The sequence below is a fragment of the Protopterus annectens genome, chromosome 1.part0 (genome assembly GCF_019279795.1).
Source record: "Protopterus annectens isolate FY-2018-M chromosome 1.part0, PAN1.0, whole genome shotgun sequence".
Lineage (NCBI taxonomy): Eukaryota > Metazoa > Chordata > Ceratodontiformes > Protopteridae > Protopterus > Protopterus annectens.
Window position 1 is genome coordinate 221,426,779 of NC_056725.1, and position 18,013 is coordinate 221,444,791.

The following is an 18,013-nucleotide window of genomic DNA, read 5'->3' on the forward strand; positions in this document are numbered from 1 at the left end:
TAGAAATTGGAGTAAAAAAAATTTAAAAAAACTATGTGATCTATATCCATCCATCTATGATGAAGCTAAATGCAGAAAGAGGATGTGATGTGTAAGCAGTGTGTGTGTGTGCGTATATATATATATATATATATATATATATATATATATATATATATACACACACACACATTGTAAACAATTTTATATATAGTAAATAAGCAAGAATGTAAATAACTATCGATTGTCTATATAGTTATCAATTATGTAAATAAAGAATCCCTACTCTTGTTGATAGATGCTGGATCTTTTACATTCACACAAGCTACTATCAACTCAAGAAGATGAAGTCTCAGCTTAATGTCTCGTCGAAAGGATGACACACACAGGAGTACAGAATTAGACTCTTGTCATGCTATCATTTGGTCATACTTTATTCAGCATAAAGCCATACTACTTATAAACACTATAAACAACACTTTCAAAGCACAAAGATAATTTGTACAACAAAACTAAGAAAAACATCACATGCTGATAGACTACCAAATGGAAGTCTGAGATGTGTATAGCTACCCTCAGAGATATTAAAATTAAAAAGCTCAAAACTTTCCTCATTAAGCTCAATTAGCTAAAATTCCTGGTTAGTATCAAGCACAAAAAAAATGTTGCACCAGGTATGGGTTGTAAAATATGAATAATGTTCCTTATTTGTTAAGATCTTAAAGTTCTATTCACATATGGATTTTACCTGAGTTTAAAAGTATGCTATATACCTATTTTGTATACTCAAGCCATTTCTTAATCATGTCCATGCAGCGTGCTCTTTTTAACTTGTTCTTAAGTCTACTTATCAGCTAATGGCACTTTCACTAGTACAGACATTACTTGCAACACTGTAAAATCTAAACACAATGAATAAATAAGTAAATAAATCATCATGCTGATGAAGCAAATCATAAGACAGTACATTCTGTAAAGATAAAAAAAATAAGAATGAGCACTGGTAAATTACTTTACTTGTATCTATTTTCTGGCAAGTCAAATGACCAATTAAAGACAAATGGATAGCACATCATACACTCTGGAACATAATCTTGTATTTTCTTATTCCTACACACCTATACACATACCATATAAGCATCTTTAGACCCATATGATCCAAACAGACTAGATTGCTTCAGTTCACTCTCAGATTCAGTGCTTCAAACATCAAAGAAAACAATAAAGTATATTCTGTGACAGTGTCTGTTTTCAGTTGCAAACCTGTTCCTTTCGTTTATGCTCCTTAACAAAATGCTTACATTTTCCACAACTTCCACAAATAATTAATCAAAATAAATGTATTTTCTTCATGCTTACAATCACATTTTATGCAGAAAAAATGTATTACAGTTCTCATGCTCATCACTCCTATGACACTCAAAAAGCAATTGTATTCTACAGTCATTTGCCTTCAGATTTTCTATCTCATACGCAGATTTACAAAATTCTATCTCTTCTATGAGTAAATTTTAATTGTGCCAAATAATTTTTTCTCATTCTGCAGATATCATTCATTTAATAAAAAATTCTCTAACACTTGCCTTATCATTTCTAATATCAAACACAGTTCTATCATGTCCTAATGAATCAAAAGAACACCAAATATAATTTTTTGATTTACTAAGTAATGTAAGCACTTTCTCTTTAACCTTGTACCATTATGAGAAATAAATGAGAGACAAGTGTCACATTTTATTCTAAGCTCTTAGTTGATCTGAAATTCCATTTTCCTCTCTCCCTCTCCTTCTTCTCTCTCAGTATGGAAATGCACCATAAACTTTCATGGTTTCTTCCCTTGAGGTATGCTGGAATGCAGCATTCAGTGCCTTTTCCCGCTTCTTGAACCTAGTGCTCATAGCGTGTAATAAACTGAACTTCTGGATCCAGAATTTCAACTTCACAGACAATTTGCCCTGTAGAGAGATTCTCTGCAGGCTACTGCTGCATCACTGCTAAATAAAAATTGAAAGAGCTTTTTGTGATTATTTCTAAAACCATGTAAAATCTAGGATTCAATCATATGAATAAACAGAGCATGCAAAGTGCTGCAGGCATCAGAGCTTTAATTTACGACTGCATAGGAGTACGGTGAAAACCAGAGAACATGGTATATGTACAAAACTTGGAATAAAGCAAGAGACACCAATATTATATCTATGGTCACAGCAGAAAGGCTTGATCAATAAAGCATGGATAAAAAGAGTTACACTTATGAAATGTGTGAAACTGTTCTTCAGAAAAGGCAAGACTTTCAGGAAAACCTGGCTCTTCGTAATAACATATATTTTTCATCACTTTAACTATATTTTATAAATTATTTTGTAACATGTTTGTTGGCTCTTTAAAAGTATTACACTTTTTATGGACATGAGTAATTCTCTTTAAGAGAATTTTTCAAGTAAAGCTACATAATTCAATAATTACAGAAAGACTGACTTCCAAGATGGCTGCACACTGATCAGCAGCTTAATTTCAGATATCCCTGTGTGAAAAAAAAGGAACTGAGACATAAGGGCTAATAATGTTGCCAGGTTCAGTAAAATTCAGAAACTGGTTACTAAGTACACTGTCTGGAAGCCAGCAAAGAAGAAAATTAGGGAGCCTGAAAGAAATTCAACTAGAAAAGGTGAAGAGAAAACACTGACTAGGAAGAATTCCACAGTTGGTCAGCAAAAAGCTTTAGTACAAGAGATGCCTTCCAGTAATTTAGAGGAAAAATAGATCAAAGGTATTCAGATCTGATAAAAATAAATTAATCATTAAAGGAGTATAATCAAGTCAAATTACAAAAGGCTGAAAAAATGGAAAATCTTTAAGCAGCTATTTAGATGAACTGATAAAACTGCAAAAATCAGATGTCAGAATAAAGAAAAGGCTGGCTGAGTATGAGACTTCTCAAGAACAGTTGTTTCAAAAATTCAAAATATTCTCTTCATACTTGTGTAAGTTAATATGAAAGTTTTTATTCTTGTTTTTCAGAAGTAGTGCTTAACATGGTTCAGACTAATACCTATTATTAGACACATCTAAGACTAAATACTAAAAGCCAGTTTATACCCCCATTTAATAATGAATGTATACAAAAGTTCTCTGCTATGTTTAATTATGCTGTAGACAGGGCTTTTGAAGATTTCATGAGATATAAATGTAATGTTCAGTATAATTTGGCTAAAGCCGAATGGCTAGCTTTAAGGGATCATAGTAAGATGCATAAGATATTCATTAAAGCAGTGGATAAAGGGAGCAAAATAGTGGTAATGCAATAAAAGCAATGCATGCAAATGTGCTACGATCATTTGAGCGAACAAAATGTGTATGAGAGAAAGTACAGTTTTGTACCTACCATAAATGTAGATGTCCGATAGATATGCAACTGCAGTCCTGACATATGGGTTGTCCTGCCTCAGGCAGCCCTTCGGTCGGCCGGATTCCAAAGTCTGGGTCTGGCGTCGGCTGATGTCACCTCTTCCCCGACGTCAGAGCGGCTGGGGTATAAAAGCATCAGCCAACGCCATCTTCTTCAGTGTTTCTTGCCCCAGATGCCAGGTGCCCTCCAAGGAAGGCTAAATTTAGAGAATGGATAAAAATTCCAGACATGCACAACAGTAATAAACAGATACACCATAACAGATATCCCCAGCTAATTTGAAAAAGGGGGAGTGGACCCTAAAAAAGAGAATTACAGAGGGGTAGGAGGGAGGGAAAACTTGACTGCAGTTGCATATCTATCGGACATCTACATTTATGGTAGGTACAAAACTGTACTATGTCCTTCAAGAATGCAACTGCAGTCCTGACATATGGGTTGAATACCATAGCCAAGCTGGGGTGGTAGGATCTAAGATAAGGATGGTGTAGCTAAAATGCCCTGCAGGACTGCAGAAGCAAAGCCTGCTCGGGATCTTGAATATAAAGGCAGGTTGTAATGTTTGGAAAATGTATGCACGGAGCTCCATGTAGCAGCTTCTAGAATGTCCTTTGTAGCCACCCCTCTTAGAAAGGCTGTGGAGGTGGCTGTAGCTCTGGTGGAGTGTGGCCTGATATTGGCTGGCACACCTTTTCCATGGAAAGAGTAGCAGAATCTGATGCAGTTTCCAATCCATTTTGAAATTGTTTGTTTGGAAATTGCCTTTCCTTGTACTCCAGCAGCGTAAGCTACAAATAGTTGGTCAGACTTTCTGTTGGCCTTTGTTCTGTCCAAGTAGTAGCGCAATTGCCTGTGTATGTCCAAAGTGTGCAGAAGCTTTTCTCCTCTATTTTGAGGATTGGGAAAGAAAGTAGGCAGGTGAATTGCTTGATTTAGAGAAACCCTGGATATCACTTTTGGCATGAATGAAGGATTGGGTCTTAAAGAGACTCTGTCCTGATGGAAAATGAGAAATGGAGGTACTGCCATGAGGGCCTGTATCTCCGAGACTCTTCTTGCTGAAGTAATTGCCAACAGGAAAACTGTTTTCCAGGTGAGAAATTGCAATTCTGAAGATGCTGCTGGCTCAAAAGGAGGAAGAGTTAATTTTTCCAAGACGAAGTTGAGGTCCCATGCAGGCACTGGTGGTTTTCTTGGAGGTTTAATATTCTTTATCCCTCTTAGAAACTGTCTTAGCAAAGGATGTGAAAACACAGGTGGATCACAGTTGTATTTTGCTGAAATTGCTGAAGCGTGTATTTTTATGGAAGAATATGAAAGGCCATTGTGAAGCATTTCTGCCAAGTATTCTAGTATCTGTGGGATGCTCATTACTGATTCATCCTGACCCTTGTTGGCATTCCAGATGTTGAATCTCTTCCATTTGGCTGAATAAGTTTTTCTGGTGGAAGGCCTGCATGCTTCCAGTAAGATCTCTTGAACTTTTTTGGAGAGAGAGATATGGGGAGAAGTCATGGAACCCTCCAAGCTGTCAGTTGCAATGTTTGCAGGTTGGGATGAACAGTCCTGTAATTGTGCTGAGTTATAAGCAGAGGCCACTGAGGCAGGAGCCACGGCTTGGTGCGAGTTATGCTCCTTAGTAATGGATACCAGTGCTGTCTTGGCCAGTCTGGAGCTATCAAAATGCCTTTTGGTTGTTCTGCTTTGATCTTCAGTAACACCTTGGACATTAATGGTAGAGGTGGAAATGCATAGATTGTTAGAGAATTCCAGCTGAAGGAGAGAGCATCCATTCTCCAGGCTTGAGGGTGGTGTGTCCTTGAGCAGAACTTCTTCAGATGATGATTGAGGTGTGAGGCAAAGAGATCTATGTCCGGCCTTCCCCATGCATGAGTTATTTGTGAAAAAATGTCTGCATGCAACATCCATTCGTGCGGGTCCATAATGTTTCTGCTTAGACTGTCCGCCAGAACATTGTCCTTGCCTGGGACAAACTGGGATTGCAACTGTATGTTCAGTTTCAGGGACTTTTCCCAAAGAATCATTGTTAGTCTGCAGAGGGGGTAAGAATGGGTGCCTCCCTGTTTGTTTATGTACCACATAACAGTGGTGTTGTCTGTCTTTATTAGCAGATGACCTTGCTGAAGAAATTTTCCGAAGGCCTCGATTGCATGAATCACTGCCAACATCTCTTTTTGATTGATGTGCAGATGCAATTCTCGGGGTGCCCATTGCCCTTGAATGCATCTGCCCTCCATGTCGCCCCATCCATGATCTGAGGCGTCTGTTGTAATGGTTTGGCTTGCTTGAGGTTTGTTGAAAGACATGCCTTTGTTTAGCTGGCTTGCTTGTGCCCACCACAAAAATTCCTTTTGTAGACATGGAATGAGTGGAATAATTGCTTCTAAGTTGTGGCTGTGTTGAGACCATAAACATTTTAGGTACCATTGTAGTTTTCTCATGTGTAGTCTTGCCAGTGGAATCAGAAGAATGCAAGATGCCATGAAACCCAGGGCCTGCAGGATTTTCCTTGCAGTCATCTGGGTGTGCTTTGCTAGGCTTTTGAAGTAATCTGGTAATTGTTCTTGTTTTTCTTCTGTAAGGAAAGCCATTTGTGAGTTTGTGTCCAGTTTGGCTCCTAGAAAAATTATTTGTTGGGATGGCAGTAGTCTTGATTTTTGAATGTTGACTGTGTATCCCAAAGCCTGTAGTAAGTGAATGACATAGTCCAAGTTTCTTATCAAGGCTTGCTTGCTGTCCGCTTGAATAAGGCAGTCGTCCAGGTAAGGGTATATTTGTATCCCCTGAAGTCTGCAATGTGCAATTACTGATGCCAGGCATTTCGTGAATACTCTGGGCGCAGCAGATAAGCCAGAAGGCAATGCTGAGAATTGATAATGCTCTGACCCTGCAAGAAATCTGAGGTATCTTCTGCAGCTGTGTCTGATTGGGACATGCAGGTATGCTTCCTTGAGGTCCAGAGTAACCAGCCAAGACCCCTTGCCCAGCATGGGAAGAAGTTGCTGTAACGCCAGCATTTTGAATTTTGGCACAATGAGAAAAGTGTTTAGAGCAGACAAGTCCAGTATAGGTCTCCATTGCTTTTCTTTTCTTGGAACAAGGAACAGTCTTGAGTAGAATCCCTGGCCTTGCTCCTGAGGAGGAACCTTTTCTATTGCTTTGATTTGTAGCAGCTTTGAAACTTGTATGAGTGCCTCTGCCCTTTGATTTTGTGGCAGGTTTGGCATGCCTTGTCTTGTTGGTAAGGTATGGAAGTGGAACCTGTAACCTTTGTCTATTATGTCCAAAATCCATTTGTCCTTTGTAAAATGTGCCAATTTTTGAAAAGAAAGATAATTGTCCGCGTAAAGGTGGTTCTGTTTGAGCCTTGGCGGTGTCAAAGTCAAGTCATTGTGATTGTCCCTGTGGAGCAGTAGAAGTCCCTGCGCCACTTCTCTGATTAGTTGGTTGCCATTGGCGGCCCCTGTAGGAGCCTCGGTATTGCCCTCTACCTCGAGCACGCCTGTTTTTTCCCCTTTGGAACTTGTCAGTGTCTGGAAAGGACCAATTCTTTGAAGGCCAATTCCTACTGAACCTTGGTGGCTGAACCTGGAGGAAATCTTTGACTGTTTGTACTGATTTAGCCTTTTCCTCAACTGATTTCAACACATCCTGTGCATTAGCACCAAATAGCTTGTCTTTTTCCAGAGGTGCATCTAGAAGCTTTACTTTAACATGATCTGGCAATGTCTGTTCTCTCAACCAAGCATGTCTACGTATGACGGCCCCTGTCATAGCTGCCCTACATGAAGCTTCCAATGCATCATAACCACACTGAAGAAAATGATTGCTAACCTGCTGAGTATTATGAACCAAATCCTGCAAGGCCTTTCTATCTAAAGGCTCAGGAGAGGCTAACTTTTTCTGCAAATCATCCATCAAGAAATCCTGATACTGAAACATATGAAAAAGACAGTTAAGTGCCCTCATGGCAAGGGTGGATGAGGTATAAACTTTTTTACCCCACCTCTCCAGGGACCTAGATTCCCTGTCTGCGGGCAAAGGATTTTTGGCCGTGGAAGTGGCCACTCCTTTGGGCCCCTGAGAAATAGTTTCTAGATCAACAGAGTGGGCCTTAAAGAGATGTTTATGAGTTTCAGGAACCCTGTAATATCTGTCTGGCTTGACAGGAGCAGGAGGGAGAGAATCAGGAAAAGTACTGGAGTCTGAGAACACATCGTCCAATACATCTAACACTGAGGGTATAGCTAAAGGCCTGTGCTGGGGTAACTTAAGGAAAGTCCGAAGCCTTTTCCTGGAGTCGGAGAAATCCTGGCCCTGCCACTGAAAATGCTCTCTCATGGAGTGGAGAATTTCCCCGAAAGAAATATCCTCAGGAGGAGAGGCAGAGGTAATGGATTCATCAGCATCAGAATCCTCGTAGGCCGGGAAGGATTCTTCCGGGGAATCTGAATGGCCTGACTCACCAGAGGCTTCATCTGAGGAAAGGGTATCTGCCTGCTCAACCCTAGGCCTTTTGTCTGAAGGCGGCTGAGAACCTCTGTCTGGATGAGCCTGAGAGCCCCTGATTAAAGAAATTAGATCTGCAGCTAAAGTCATGATCTGTTTATCAGAAGTGGGACCCTGTGAAAAAGATTTAGGAGGGTGAGACTTAGCCTGGCTGGCAGCCTTAGCACGTGTGTAGGCCTTGATGGACACAGACACAGGAGGCCTAGCTGCCCCACGTGCTGGAGTAACTTTGTCCACTGGTATGGTGTCAGGCAAATCTTGGGCTTCGGTTTCAGGAGGAAAATCAACAACCGGCACCGGGGTAGCCTCCGGGACCGAAGTGTGCGGTAAAGCGGTGTCGGCGGCCTGGAGCGGTTGAATTACCGCCTCCGAAGAGACCAATGCACTCGCGGTAGGCTTTAGCGTGGTGACGATGGAAGTCGCGGGCCGCGAATGTCGGTCCCGGTCCTTCCGTTTTTTGGAAATATGTGCTGTCGGTAGTTCAGACGGCATGATATAGGAGTAATTTTCCCCAAAAAAGTCTTCAGCAAATTCTGCCCGGCGCCTAAGTGCGCGCTTATTGAAGCAAGCACAGGCAGCACAGGCCGAGACGTCGTGGTCTGGGCCGAGGCAGGGAAGGCAGTAAGAATGGAAGTCCTTATGAGGTATTTGTTTACCACAAGACAAGCAATTATTAACTTTTGCAGTTTTATCTGACATCGGCTGAGGCAAGAAAAGGTTCCCCAACGGGGTACTTAGCTTTTTGATGACTTCGGATCTGAAAACACAGGAGCTGGCCGACCGGCACTTGCGAACTGCTTCTGCTTCGGGCACCGCGCGGCAAGAAAGACTGGAGAAGATGGCGTCGGCTGATGCTTTTATACCCCAGCCGCTCTGACGTCGGGGAAGAGGCGACATCAGCCGACACCGGACCCAGACTTTGGAATCCGGCCGACCGAAGGGCTGCCTGAGGCAGGACAACCCATATGTCACGACTGCAGTTGCATTCTTGAAGGACATCAAATACTGAGCAATATAATGAAGCCTTGGAACAATACCAAATACTAATAACTAAAGGATATAGGTTGGGTTATTTTACAAAGGAGGATATGGATAAAAGATTTGGTACTGATGGCTGTAATCCTGCCATTTTCAATTGTTTGCCTAATGTACATAAGAACTTAACAGATCCACCAAGTCATCCCATTGTGTCGGCTTATAAATACTTTTTTACATAATAGTAGAGAAACAAAGGATGACTCCAAACAACCATTGCTGAGAATTCAACAGTTTAATGGAAACACGGTTTAAAAACAAAGTAAACGCTTTCAGAACAAAATTCCTTCTTCAGACCAAAAAACATGTTAAAACAAAGAGTTTAAATAGTCAGTACAACCAATCAAGCACTGAGGAAAACTTAATTAGCAGATCATCTACCACAGAAAAAAATAATTCAGCCAGTAAGCTAGCTTACAAAAGCCAAGCCTCCAAAGAGTAACACCCACTCAATCCTTTAGTGGGCGACTCTTAAGGCTTAATACTCATGTTATCATTCAAGCCTGGTTCACAATAATATTTAAGCTTCAAAGTCCATTTTTGTTCTACTTGCTCAGTTACATTCCTAATAACGCCACCCCTGTTATTCAGACTGACTGTAAAACAATGAACTTAAATGAATCTTCAGTGCCTCTTGCTCTGACATGTCTTACCAAAGCATTGGTATCTCTATTCATATGAATATCATAGACATGCTCTAAAATCCTGTCCCTAAGAGTATGGTTAGTCTTTCCTATATTGAATGCATCACAGACAGTGCAGACAGCCATACAGACAAGATCAGAGCTTCCACAGTGTGCAAAATGGTCAAAGTAAAAACTTAGACCAGTAGGCTAATGAAAAAAGGCGGTACAGGAAAATATAAATTTGCAAACTGTACATGTACTAAATTTAAAAGTACCATGAGTGGATTTCAGAGTAAAATCTTTTTTTAACATTTCTGAAACAGAGTTGTCTTTTCAAGGAAAGAATATTTCGAAAACAAAACTTAGGTTCCTAGTAAATAACTTTCTTGACATCAGGATCTGATAAAAGTATGGAACAATGTTTCTTAATAATATCACAGACCTGCCCAATGTTACTCGAATAAGTAACAGGTCTATTCTTAACATGAGCAACTCTATTGTCTCTGCTCATGTCTAATTCCACTCTCTCAGAGACAAAAAGGTCTACCTATAGTCTCTCTGCTATCACTTACCTCATTAATACACAAATCAACCTCTGTGGGTATATAACCCCTTCTTATAAAATCCTCTAAGTCTCAGAAAAGCCAAATTTAAATCAGCATCATCAGTGTGAAGCCTCATAGTCCTCAGAAGCTGCCCTTTCATAACATTGCTTGATACATGCCTGGGATGCATACTAGTCTTGTGAAGAAGGCTGTTCTTCTTACAGTCTTCCCTATAAAGACTAGTACCAAGTAGTTTAACTTCATCCTTGTTGATACTCAAATTTAAAAAGTTAATACAACTGACAGATGATTGGGCACTAATTTTCAGATTTAGGATTGAAGTTATATGTATGCTACTTGAAATAGTTTGGGAAAATAATGCATTTACATTTGACAACACATTTTATATCCAAAGGACAGGTGTTGCAATGGGCACTGCATGTGCCAACACCTATGCCAACTTAGTGTTGGCACTATGGGAAGATGAAAAGGTTTTTGCTGATAACCCCTTCTTTATATCTGTATATTTTTATGGATGCTTTGTGGATGACATATTTTTTATTTGGGGAGATACAGAAGTTAAGCTTAATGAATTTATAACGTATATCCATACTACCACAACTTTCCTGATATTTAATGCCCAGGTATTTGTCAGTTGTATTAACTTTTTTAAAAATAATTGGTACAGTTATGGAGGTATTATATATATAGATGCTGAAATTATGCTATATAGATTTGGACTTTGTTTTATGATAGGTGCTGTACATTTGTGACAGGGTAATGTTGAGGGGGTGACTGAATGGTAGGATGTAAGGTGTGCCACTATGGAGAGAATTATAAGGAATAAAAAATACACTGTAAAGGCTTTATCTTTTTTGTGTACAAGTACCTTTGCTGATTTAAGGTATGAGTGTTAGAGTATGCTCAACAAGGTATTAAGGTTAAAAATAATTCTGTAAATATGCAAAATAAATATGGAATAAAATAAAGCTTGCTTAAATGTAGAAATAGAGTTTAGCAATATGTGATTAGCATCCATACTAATGACTGTGGCTTGTAAAATAAGGAATTTGCTTAATGGACATGTTTTCCTACAGAATCAGTATGTATTTCACACTGTCAGCAAGAAAACTGACCTCTTACAGGCTTAGCAAAGATGTAAAAAACAGGATGTATGCAGCTTCTTTAAAGAATGGACAACAGAAAAACAATCTGTACATGTTTCTATCATATGACACTGTTAAGCAGGAAAGTTTGAATGGATATGCTTTTATCAAGTCAGCATTTGCACAAGATCAGCATTGTTTCTCTACAAGATGAAAACATATTTTTCTGCAAACACCAGCAACAGATGTTTTCATACAAATACCAAAATAGAATACCAAGGAGAAAACAGGATGTAAAACCACTATAAAGAGACTATAGCAAATGAAATTGTTAGGAGAGGTATTTTGTACAGCAAAGTTATCATTTATGCTGAATAAGAAGTAAAAAGCAGTACAATGTAACTAAAGCTGCAACAGTAGTATGTGTGGTTTGTTATAAAAAGTTATTTATTAATTGCTGCATCAGTTACTTGACAAGAATTACCTTCAGGGAAAAGTATGCACTTCTGTGGGATCATCTTCTTTAAATAAATTATTTCTGTGACAGAGTTTGGTGCTGCATCAGGGTATAGTCTGCAAGTTTCTGTGGGAAACTGTGACTGCAATTATAACTAGACTTTGATTTCAGCAGAATCCAGCCAGCAAGACCTTACTGTCTTAAAAAGACTTCGGATCCATCACAGTAAGCAGCACCTTGATAATTAATTTTTCAATGAGTGTCCAAAAATAGGAGACCAAAGAAAAAAGATCTGTAGGGGGAGCAATCATTTTATAACAGGAATACAGCAAACAATTAAGAGGATAAAAAGAAATAATACATAAGAGAATGATGCAATTCAGAGTGAGAAGCTAAACATTTGGAGTGTAAGTAATTGTTAGCTTATAAGGAGGATGAGCTAAAAGCTATGGACTGAAAGTAATTATAATGGGGTATGTGATAATACTGCTGATTGGATGCAAGTAAATTAGATGGGAGTGGTCAGATAAAGATAAATGTAACTGATGTGTGTGGGGGGTGGGATTGGAGGTACGGTAGGAGAGGGAGTGAACCTGAGCATAACGAAGGAAATGGGGCAGGTAGAACAGAGAATGAAAATCAGCCAGCTACAAAACACAATCAGCAGGATGGAAAAATACAACAATACATACCCTGACCTCAGACTGCACTTAAAAACAGTCAACAAGGTAAAAACAAGTACATGTTAACTGCTTCCCAATATATGATCACATAATGATTCAATTTACATATGCTACAGGGGCAGACTACAATTTGGTGAAGAAACTAATGTTAATCTGGGTGACAAAAATCAAAAACCAAACCAGTAAAATAGTGGGGAAGAATGGCAACCAAATGAGTGTAAACAGCTAATTGAAAAAAATTCCATTTGGAAAAAAAAGTAAAAAGAAAGCTGTGTGCAGAACTAACAGCAAAAGCACACCATAAAATGCAAGCTTAAAAGGACAGGAACATACCACTAACTAGTATAGAAAGGGGAGGGGGCTCTAAAGATATTGTCTCAGCAAGTGAGCACACTACACAATAAAGTAAAAATTAAATAACAGAAATAATTTATTTAAAGAAGATGATCCCACAGAAGTGCATACTTTTCCCTGAAGGCAATTCTTGTCAAGTAAGGTCTGTGTTGAAAAGGGATATGTTAGCGAGCATTGATGTTAAGGCTGTGGACTGCCATAATACAATTAGCAAACAGCGTGCACACTGTCCGAGGGACGATATGTAGTTTTTCAGAATGTAATTGGAAGTATTTAATTTGAATTTGGTTAACTGATTTATTGGTTATGTGTTTTTTTATATATTCTGATTTTATTAATGTCTTTTTTACTCTTTGAAGGCATTCTGCTGTGGCACTAGAGTTGATTAAAGCTTTAATATTTTTTTGAGATTTTGAAAATAACTGGATTGACTGTGAATGTTCCCCAGGGGAAGGAAGGAAGGAAAGCATGTATGTTTTTTTGGGTCAAGTCTGCAGCCCAGAAACACCAGGTCCTGCATAGGGACCATGTGTGATTTTTTTTTTTGTGGTTCATAGTAAAACCAAGACCTGTCAGAAGATAGAGGGTGAAGAAGAATTTCTGGAGAGAGAGCCTGAACCAGTGAGTCATCTAGGAAGGGGAAAATATGAGTTTCCTGAGTGTGACAGAAAGTTACTACTGGATCTAGACAGTCTGTGAACATTCTTGGAAGTATAGAAAGACCAAAAGGCAGAGCGGTATACTGAAAATGTGATGAGCCAGAGGAAAACCCAAGGATTTCCCTACAAGAAAGAAGTATGGGTGTGTGTAAGTAGGCTTCCTTCAGATCTAGTGACATTAAGAAAGCAGGGGTAAGACGAAAGCAGAAGAGTGTGAAGAGAGAGCAATTTTGAAAGATGGTACCTTCAAGTAAATGTTTATGACTGACAAGTCTAGGATGAGTCTCGACTACACTTCTTTTCTTGGAACTAGAAAAATCCTGGAGTAAACCCCTTTTCCCATGAAGTCCTTTGGGACTTGTTCAATGGTGCATTGATTCAAGAGGTCTTGAATAATGGGGGCCAGAAGGGATATGTGGGTTTCAGGAGGTTGTAGCATACTTTTCAGAGGGGGAATATTTTCCTAAGACATGGCATAACCATACCTGAAGATGTAGAGGACCCACTTGTCTGTGATAATAGTTTCCTACTTGTCTAGGGGAGTGACAGTCTTTTGGAAAGGATGACAGCAGGGGGAGAGGTGCTGCATAGGTAGTCACAGGTTCTTGCCTCTGAAGGGAGGCCTCCCCACTGGAGGTTCCCTATGTTTTTTTTCAGAGTCCCTTTTCCTAGGGGTCTTCCTTTGTTTCTAAATTGTCCATGGTAACTCTTATGGTATCTAGGAACTGTGGAGAGTAGGATCTGTCCACAGTCTTTCATGGTCTTACCTTGGTCTTGGAGAGTTTTCATCAGGCTGCCTGCTTGATGATCCAACAGTAAGTCTTTGTGCATGGCCAAGTCAAGAATTTTAGATATGAAATCCTGAGGTATAGATTGAGTGTAAAGCCATGAATATCTGTGACTAACAAATCCAGTGTCAGTTGTCCTACAGCATCCAAAGCATCATAACTGCACTTAATGCTGTCCGTGGCAATTTGAGTGGCCTGCAATAGTAAGCACTGGATTTGATGCTTAAACTTTGCTGTAGGACTGTCCAGAATAACTCTGTATAAGGAATGCAGGACAGAGATCAAACACTTTGTCATTTGGGTCTGGTAATTAATTATATAAAAGGCAATGGTAGCAGAGGTGAAAAGTTTCTTTCTGCATCTATCCATAGCCTTGCTATCTTTGTCAGTAGGTAGGGCATTTGCACTCGGCAGAAGCTTACAAGGCTTATTTGAAAAGAGAGACACTGCAGGGGGGGTCTGACACAGGGTTCTTGTATAAATATTTTAGGTCATCAGGTACCCTGTAATGCCTGTGTGGTCTCTTAGGAGCTGGTGGTTGAAAATCGGTGCAGATTAGGTGGACTGAAAGGCATCCGTAAAGCCTCAAGGATAGGGGGATTGGAAAATGGGCAGAGGTACCTATCTCTAAGACGGTGTAATGCCTCTTCTGAACATCAGAGATCTGTGGATTTCCATTCAAAGTGTTTTGTCATGTTCTGTATAGTCTCCCCAAAGAAACCGTCTTCAGTAGAGGAATCCAGTGATGAGGCCTCTTTGTCAAAAGAGATTTGCCCTGGAGAATGCAACTAAGAGGAATAATCCTGAGAATGGTCACAGCATAATCCAAGAAGAGAAAACCAGAGAAAATTTTGAGGAGTAGTCTGTTGCTGCACAGACACAAAGGAAAACATAATAGCTTTGAACAGCCCCTGTGAGAAATCTATGCACTCCTTTTCCCTATCTGATGAGGGAGACACTACATGCCTAGTCCTCTGTTTATGCTTTTTAAATGAGACATCCATCTGGATGAGACATGGAGCTTCAAAACCCTGTCTGACTTCTATTAAACAACCTGGCATCTCTTTCCTAACTAAAATTTGAGGGACGTCAAGTGGTCCTTTGGAAACCATGAGATACAGTTCTTCGGATGTACCAGCAGTCTACAAGGCCTTGGGAGTCATACCAATCTCTGACATGGTTTCAGTAGGCAGCAACTGAAAAGTAGCCTGATGTAGAGTGGGTTCTACAACTTCAGCAGGTATGTCTGAGTCAGAGACTTTGGACTGCAGATCCGTTTGAGGCCTCTACAATTTTTTCTTTGCAGCACAGGGACGTCCGAGGATACAGAGTCAGCCATCTTGGACTGGGACTAATGTTTAAAATGCTGGGTATCGAGGATAGTGTTGACAGTAGAAAGCCTCGACCTAAGCATTTTTAGAATGAAAAATTGGAAAATTGAGTAAAATTTGTGATCGTGCACTGGGTCTAGGCCAAAAAAGACACTTGTTAAGCAAGTCCTTGTACAGAATCTGCCTACCCCTCCTAGCTGACATCTACAACTTTCAACAAGATCTCGTAAGATAAAAAGGAAGGTTCCCCAATGAGGCACTTACCTGAATAAATGATCAAAGCAAAGTTACCAACAACCAAACAGCAAGCAGTCCGATGGGAGCATTCAGGCTGGCAGTAAGATAGCCGGAGTATTTATGCTGGTATGCCTATCTACATAACACAAACTGAGGTCATGCATCAGACATATGATCTAGGGAAGGTAAAATGTTGGTACCTGGGCTGGATGTGAGCAGTGACAACCCATACGTCAGAAATACCGCAACAGTGATTTCAATCACTTGGGAGGTAGACATGCTTCACTCTACAGGTGTCATCCATCCGGTCTTCAGGTGAGATGTTACAATAAGGTCCCAGCTGTCTAAGATGGTGGACAGCTCTAATGGATATGAATGATATAACCACACTCATCAAAAAGAGTACTTTAATTTTTCCAGTGCCCTGGCCAAATTATCACTACTCAGTGTGAATACTAACTCAGGTCTCTGTTGAAAAATAGACAATGCCTAGCGGCGCAAAATGATCATCAATATAAACGCATACACTGCACACTACAGCACAAAGGAGATACTCTGCAGTAAAAAATAGCATAACACACAAAACTGTACAATACCTGTCTGTTTGCAGGCATTAAGTGTTCGAGTGCAACCTTAGCTGCCCTTCGACGTGCACTTGATTTGCTGTTGCCGAAAGCTGCTGGAAATTCTTTTTCACCAATTATTACTCTGAATGCAAACCTAAAAAAAAAAACAAATTAAGCCTTGCATTGGAGACAGGAAACAAGACCAAACTACTGCTCTGCTTTATGGTAATAAGGAAACTTCAGAGTCTTAATCTACCAAGTTCTAGGCAGTGTCAAAACAGTTAAATCTTACTGACACCTCTAGGTATCAAATATTACTTGTTCATATTTGCATTAAGAACTTTAAACTCATGCTACATACAAAGTATTAAAATATTTCATCTTAAAGCTTACACAGTGGCAAACAACTGTTTTGATATCTGACCTCTGGCTAGTGCAGGTAAAGACATATTAACTGCTGTTTATATAATATTTATTTATATTTTTATAAATGTCATGCTTTTCTAAATATCTCAACAACAAAGTAGCACAGACAGAACTGCTTAGCCTCATATGAAAGATCTCAACTGGATGAACAAAATGCTTGGAACTTTGATTGGTTGCTGAGATACTACAAGCTATTTACAAAACACTACACATTTAATAGTTACTGTGTTTACTATAATTTATAAAATCCAATTTAAAATCTAAAACATAAAGAATACTACCACTATAAAATATTTTATGCTCAAGAGTCAGTCATTTACACATCTTTAGTAACACCTATCATTCCAGAGATATGAAGATTTGTTTGAAATGTTGACGACATAATTTGATTTTGTTAAAAAGCTTAGGCTCCGTCCATTGGAAGTTACTGTGGAAACTTCCAGAGCTCCGCTGGAGGGGAATAAGTTAAATTGACAGTTTCCTATTCTAAGTTAGAATTTCCTAGACCCTGCACCTTCACCATTCTGCTCCTTGTTAAGTCAGACTGCACTGGCCTAATGAAACTGTTCCGTATGATTAATAAACATCTACTTTCCAAAGCTAGTGGCTTTTTTAATGTCTCATAATGTGCAAACAACATCTGAAACTCACAATAAAACAGAGATGTGACATATACCATAACCCCAGATTTTTCACTAGCAGGACCACTGCAGCAGTGCATCCACAAAGTAAAAACAGATGTGGACATCAGTCTTCTAGAAATTTTTGGAATGCAGATAGATATGCTTAACAGGTGTAAGGCTACCCTCCATATTACTGGTGTCAAACAGAATTATAGAAATAAAGGGAAGAGTAATCTGGGCTGTTTTCTGTACTTTTTGGTGCTGGGACATAGGTACAAAAATGTTACCAAAAGATATTCTTGTTCCCATTTTACAGTCTAAGACAGCATGCCATACCTTCCACAAATGTTCTCGATCACAAACAGTATATCAGAATGTGCTGCACTACACAGAACCACTAAAAGGTAGCATCACACTATTAACTCAGTATCCCATCACCATTGAAAAATCAAATACACCCACTGTCTCAACAATAAAAAGAAATTACGTACTCAATTACATTCCATCTGTGTTGTCCATTTTCATACATCCTCAAATGATGGGTTCGGATCCGATCCTTCGGATCCAACTCGGCCATTGCTAAAGTTCATGGCAACCAAAAACTCTCCAGCTTCTCCCTTATCCACAATGCATCAACCCCAATTACCTCAGATCTTGTT

At 39.5% G+C, this 18,013-nt stretch overlaps 1 protein-coding gene across 2 annotated transcripts in view; it reads right to left on the reverse strand.

The window, feature by feature from the left end:
* The window catches only part of EIF2AK2 (eukaryotic translation initiation factor 2 alpha kinase 2), a 1,554,704-nt gene that overhangs the window by 1,014,998 nt on the left and 521,693 nt on the right, over positions 1-18,013 (reverse strand). For both annotated transcript variants that reach the window (XM_044057939.1, XM_044057874.1), the window contains exon 9: positions 16,336-16,459. In XM_044057939.1, coding sequence (XP_043913874.1) covers positions 16,336-16,459 — 124 coding nt within the window. The remainder of the gene's footprint in view (positions 1-16,335; positions 16,460-18,013) is intronic.